General features: G+C 38.0%; 1 protein-coding gene across 1 annotated transcript; it reads right to left on the bottom strand.

Moving 5' to 3' along the window:
* Window positions 1–1,387: 1,387 nt before the first annotated feature.
* Window positions 1,388–5,574, bottom strand: LOC146963345 (enhancer of rudimentary homolog). Its single transcript, XM_085767754.1, has 4 exons — window positions 5,533–5,574; window positions 4,028–4,115; window positions 3,767–3,887; window positions 1,388–1,739 (listed from the first exon to the last, which is right to left on the bottom strand). The coding sequence occupies exons 1-4, from the start codon at window positions 5,533–5,535 to the stop codon at window positions 1,637–1,639; spliced, it is 315 nt and encodes a 104-aa protein (XP_085623880.1). The 5' UTR covers window positions 5,536–5,574; the 3' UTR covers window positions 1,388–1,636.
* Between the last annotated feature and the right edge of the window lie 653 nt (window positions 5,575–6,227).

Genomic DNA, 6,227 nt, shown 5'->3' with positions numbered 1-6,227 from the left:
AGACTGTGTCCGCTTCGTGCGCTCCGTCAGGCGGCCAGACGCGTCAAATGTCCCCGTCGGAGCTCCTTCATCCAGGATTATACAGATGTTTTTCATCCTGTCTATTGATTTTGTTTTTCTTATTCAAAAAAAAAAATCAATTTAATAAAAACACAAAAACAAAAACAACAACAGAAAAATCAATATTCCCGAGACGAGATTATTTGTTTCTGTGGTATAAGGGAAAAAAAATAAAAATTTAAATCACCATAATAAAGCAGCCAGAGCACTTTTCTGAATAGAGACAGAGAGGAAAAACAAAGAAATGAGGAGTGAAACAGTAAAAGAGAAGCAGAAAGTGAAGAGCAGGAGAAGTGGAGACATCACAGAGAGAAGAGAAACCACAAAGAAAAAAAAGAAAATGTATTGTTTTTATCTTAATCCCAGAGAAGAAGTGACACAAAAAGACAGGATATCAGTGTTTTTTTTGTTTTGTTGTTGTTGTTTTAAAATCTTATTCCCACATGGCCACGCTGCTTTCAAAGCCCAGGAAATTGTAAATGTTCTTCAATATTTCTTTGTGGGCGCTTTGTTTGGCCGTATTGAGTGAGGAAAGGAGGAAATTACCATGTGCACACTGCACCGCCGCCACAGCAAAAAGCAAATTGACATCCTCACTCTGCTGCACTTTTCCTGAAAACACACAGCGAGAGATGACAGGAGAAGAAACGGATGGAAAGGAAAAAGCAACGGGAGAGGATTTTTTCAAATTTTAAATACATGTACTGTAGTAGGCATATCAAATGAAACCGAATCAATGAGAGAATATAGACATAAAATAAAATCAACCCAGGAAGAGGTTTATCTGATTGTAGCTACTGAATAAAGAAAGAGGGAAATTGTCATGTGCACACCTGCAAAGAAAACACACTGTTTTGTGTCACCAAAGCTAAAACATCAGTATGAAAGAAGGAAGAAAAAAGACAGAAAAGATGGTTAAAAAGGTAAAAACGACCCAAAAAATATGAAAAATTAGGGAAAAAAAGCCAGAGAGATAGAAAGGAAACGTGTACAAAAAGGAAAATATTGAAAGTCTGACGAAGTGAAAAAAGGAAATATTCTCACCAGGCACAGAAAAAAAAAAAAAAAAATCAATATTACATGACATGCCTGTTTGTCAGTGTATTGAGCGAAAGAGAGCGAAGTTAACATGAACATGATACAGCAAAGTAAACTGGAGCCACTGGAAACAACAACAGTCAACAGACAGAGAGAGAGAGAGAGAGAGATGAAATAAAAATCAAGAGGAAAACAAATGGAGCCAAAGACGACACGATACGAGGAGGAAAAACCAAAAGGAGAAGAAAAAAAAGAAATGCTGAAAAGAAAAGATGACAGAATTCACTGCTGTTATTTAAAGGAAATCTTTATTAATAAGTCAAACATTAAAATACAAAATACACCTCCTCTTCATGAAGAAAAAAAAAGAAAAGAAAAGAAAAAAAAGCTTTTTAAAAACTTCTCAAAACAAGTCGGTCAAACTTTTTTTAAAACACAAATTACGTAGAGTAAAAATGAAATCAACCCCGACTCCCATCCCTCTCCTCCCCTTCTCTCCTCTCCTCCTTCCTTCCCTCCATCTTCTCCCTCAGAGGCGTCACTTCCCCGCCTGCTGGGCCTGACGGCGGAGCAGCACGTAGATCTTCTCTTTGATCCAGTCCTTGTTGTACGGCTGGTACGTCTGCGTGTCGGCGCGGTACCTGAGGCAGCAGCAGCAGCACAAATTACACTCAGTGAGGAATGATCTTTCTTTTCTTTTTCTTTTTTTATTTCTGTGTTGGAAAGTTTCTTCACTAATGAGCAAACTTCAATCTGAACAGAAGGAATTTATTGGGAAAACCCGTGAATGAAGCGGCGGTCAGTTTGAGACACTTTCTGCTCGGAGGTCGAGGTCAGCTGGTGGCAAATGTGTTTTACTCAGCAGTAGTTAAACTGTGAGACTGAAGACAAATGCCTTAAAGGGATAGTTCAACATTTTTGGCAAATCATCCTATCACCATAATCCCTATAGTCAACATAGCAGCAGGTTCGTTACCTTTAATTATCGGTGCATGTTGTTTTGAGATCGGCGGGGCAGAGACGTGAGCTGCTCAGTGAACACAATGGAGGTGAACGGTACAGGTCCCCTGTCCCTCATCAAACTCATCAAATACACAATCCAACAACTCCACAACACTCTGGTGGACAAGTTGTGACCTTCACATTCACCACGCTATGAGATAATCATGTATAATTATGTAACATTACGACACACGGAGCAAATACTGGGAACTTTCGGCTACGCATTTGCCTCTAAAACAACTCTGTCTCTTAACGTTCTGTTATTATCTCATAGCGTGGTGAATGTGCAGGTCACAACTTGTCCACCAGAGCGTTTTGGAGTTGTTGGATTGTGTATTTGATGAGTTTGATGAGGGACAGGGGACCTGTACCGTTCACCTCCATTGTGTTCACTGAGCAGCTCACGTCTCTGCTCCGCCGATCTCAAAACAACATGCATCGAAAGAATAAATGTTGAACTATCCCTTTAAAGTGTGAGGGTACAGACGGCTTCATCTGCTTTTTCAACATCTTTATGAAGCTGAACATCTTCTGCTTTCACTGTAACAATGAGAACAGGCCAGAAGAGATGATTCATGACATGTTTGTTTTTCTGTTTTGTCATGAATTTAAACACGATAAAGCAGAAATAATTCTGGTAAAAATGTATAAATGTGATGATAGAAACAAAGATATAAACTGTGGAAATAGTTTTACACAGACATGATTCATCCTGCTGCTCAAACGTCCCTGTGAATTCATAATAGAAATTAAAATTCCCACAGGTTCATGTTTTCTTTTTTTTTAGTCATTCAGGATGTTTTTTCATCGTCCTTTCACTCCTCATCGAGTCACACTCAACAGAGAGCGAGTGTAAATAAACTCGTAAACTGTGGCACGCACATCCTCCAACCTCCATAATGAGTTACCATGGCAACTGATAAACACACACACAAGCTCAGTCTGTTTATCAGTGTGGAAATATTTCCAACAAGTGTAGTGTATTTCTTTTAAAACTGGATGACTATTAAAAATGTTCCTTTTTTAGAGCTATTTCATTTTAGATCATGACTTTATCTGATGCTGCAATAAGAAAGCAGCATATATATCACAGACTGAATATTTATGTATATTGATGAATATTTATGTACATAAATGCACGTGTTAATACTCTTAAATCTGTGTTAAGAAACCTGATGTATATATTTATGTGTAGACTCAGATACCAGTCATTGGTACAGACGCCTCTTTATGTCCTTTTAGATATTTCTGTTTTATGATTGTTATTAAATATGAACTTTTAGCTTCCATCATCTTTTATTATATGTATCGTGTTGTCTGTTTTTGTTTGTTTGTCTTGTATATGGACCTGAGTTTGTAATAAAGTTTAACTAAACATAACATAACGTGTGCACAATAAGGGAAATATTTCTTAATTTAGCAAGACCTATGTTTAATTTGTGTGATCTTCCTGCTATTTTTTAACGTTTGTGCTTCTGTTTAGGAGATTTGGAGGATTCAGAGTTGACAGATTTCTACTGACAACATTTTAAATAACATTATTGTATTGTGAAGTTGCTTGACAGCACATACGAACCTGAATAAACCAACACATGCTGGTTTATTAGCAGCAGTTTCAATGTACTGAAGCCAGTTTCTTTGAAAAAAAAAAAAAAAAAAAACTTACACCAAACAGCTGAGGTCGGCCAGGTCGTCGATGAAGTCGAACAGCTGGCTGATGTCATACGTTATCGACGGGCTGTTGGGGTTCATCCTCTTTAAATGCTCCTCGTACATCTTACACACACCTGAACGTCACGAGACAGAAAACACAACGGATCAAGCTCCTCATAATATCCTGGTCACAATTTAGACCCTCAACAACTCTGTAAATCATATTTATATTTACACATCAATACATAAAACAAAGGTGTCATCATCATCTCACCTTCCATACACTCGTTGACTGACTCATAGTCGGCGTATGTCCGGCCCTCTGGTCTCTTGGTCGGCTGCACCAGCAGGATGGTGTGGGACTGCAAAACCAAAACACATGTTGTTGTTAGACTGGTCGGGTTCAGAAACAATAATCAGATTTGTCAGGAGAAATGCTCTTGTTTTGCTCCACATTATATTAAAGGGATAGTTCAACATTTTGACAAATTCTCCTATTGCTATATTCCGTTCAGTCATAGCAGTATAGGTTCATTTCCTTTAATTGTCGGTGCATGTTGTTTTGAGATCCGCGGGGCAGAGACGTGAGCTGCTCAGTGAACACAATGGAGGTGAACGGTACATGTACAGTACACTCATCAAACTCATCAAATACACAATCCAACAACTCCACAACGCTCTGGTGGACAAGTTGTGACCTGCACATTCACCACGGTATGAGATAATAACGCAACATAACGAGACAGAGTTGTTTTAGAGGCAAATGCAGCCGGAACAGACACGACTGCTGGGTGGAGTGATTTCAAAGGCGCAAGTAGTTCTGAGTATTTGCTTCATGTGTCATAACGCTACATAATGTTACATGATTATCTCATAGCGTGGTGAATGTGCAGGTCACAACTTGTCCACCAGAGCGTTTTGGAGCTGTTGGAGTTGTTGGATTGTGTATTTGATGAGTTTGATGAGTGTACTGTACATGTACCGTTCACCTCCATTGTGTTCACTGAGCAGCTCACGTCTCTGCCCCGCAGATCTCAAAACAACATGCACCGATAATTAAAGGTAATAAAGCTACTGCTATGATGACTATACGGATTATGGTGATTGCCAATGGAGAATTTGCCAAAATGTTGAACTATCCCTTTGATAGAAACCAAATACTTGATGGTCTGCTCTGGGCCTGGTGATTAGTTAACCAGTGATGGGTTATTAATATGTAGGCTATATAAATAAATATTAGCAGGTATAATCATCACATTCAGTCTTATTTACGCTGTGATGCTCATTTTTGTAAAAGCTGCAATGATTAGACTGATACCAACCAGATTAATCGATTAACTAAATAGGCAGAGATTTTAATTTAAATGCTGCTTTAGTATTGATGCATAGATAATATTAATCTAATGATAAACTATTCAATCGTGTTGTAGCTCCCACACCGGCCACAGCTCTGCATTGAACCACTGCAGTTTTAACACTGCGGATTAAAACATTGCGGATAATTTTACGCATTTCGCCTCGGTTAAGTTTTGCTTGCTAGACTTTTACTTACGTATTTTCTTATTTTCTAACGCAATAAATCTGAGGTTTATTTGTAACCACGGTTTCCTTTTTTTTTCTTTTCTTTTTTTCGTTCTCCACATTTAGGCTAACGTTAGCTAGGAGCTTGCATTTCCTCTTTTTTTGTTCTGCTGAGGTAAAAAACCTGACACATTAGATTGATTTAACACGATTACATTAAATATCTGTGATATAAACATTGGATTGCGGCGAACTGACCATGTTATCGGTGTCTTTGTGGTCGGTTTCGGTCGATTTTCTTTGGGTCCTTGCTGCTGCTGCTAAACGGCCTGACCTCTGTCACAGGAAGAACAACTGGCCACAGATGGTGCTGCGTTCACGGAACCTCGGATTCATGGCAATTATAGCCATCTTGACTTGGAGTAGGCTAAACTTTAAAAAAATAAAATAAAATAAAAAAGTGCTACTGTAATTTTATATGTTTGTATGTTAATGCTACCAACAGTGTATTAAAAATAACATAATAATTGACAGTATCTATTGTATTGATATCAATATTAGGTTCAAATTTGGTGTGAAATTCAAAGGTCTCCTCCTGGCTCAGCGTTAAAAATCTGACATGACTGTCTTTTCATTTCAAACAGATTCACATATATTTCAGTTTCTTTTATTTCAATTTTATTTTAATACACACAGTACAAATAAAATAGACATAACAAGACATAACACATAACATTCATGTTCCACGCAAAGTGCAATGTAGTAAAAGATCATTCAAATAAAAGATATCATGGGTTACATACAATAGTATCAATGTATTACGTCTTTGAGTGCTTCATAACTCTGCCAGTGTCCTTCAGGTCCCTCATGGTGCATAACTCACAAACATAACCAAGGGGATGTTTGTTTGTTTCTCGAAGCAATTGAGAGTACATAAGAGGGAAAAGGGGAAA

The sequence above is a fragment of the Trachurus japonicus genome, chromosome 22 (assembly GCF_045865225.1).
Source record: "Trachurus japonicus isolate A0001 chromosome 22, Traja_1.0".
NCBI classification, from domain to species: Eukaryota; Metazoa; Chordata; class Actinopteri; order Carangiformes; family Carangidae; genus Trachurus; species Trachurus japonicus.
This window is presented reverse-complemented; position numbering and strand designations above follow the sequence as displayed.

Bases quoted from the DNA above. Each gene is read 5' to 3' on its own strand.
- LOC146963345 (XM_085767754.1), bottom strand. The intron at 3,888-4,027 runs GTGAGATGATGA...CGTGACGTTCAG, and splicing joins AGTCAACGAGTGTATGGAAG to GTGTGTGTAAGATGTACGAG. The intron at 1,740-3,766 runs GTAAGTTTTTTT...CTGCTGCCTCAG, and splicing joins GCCGACCTCAGCTGTTTGGT to GTACCGCGCCGACACGCAGA.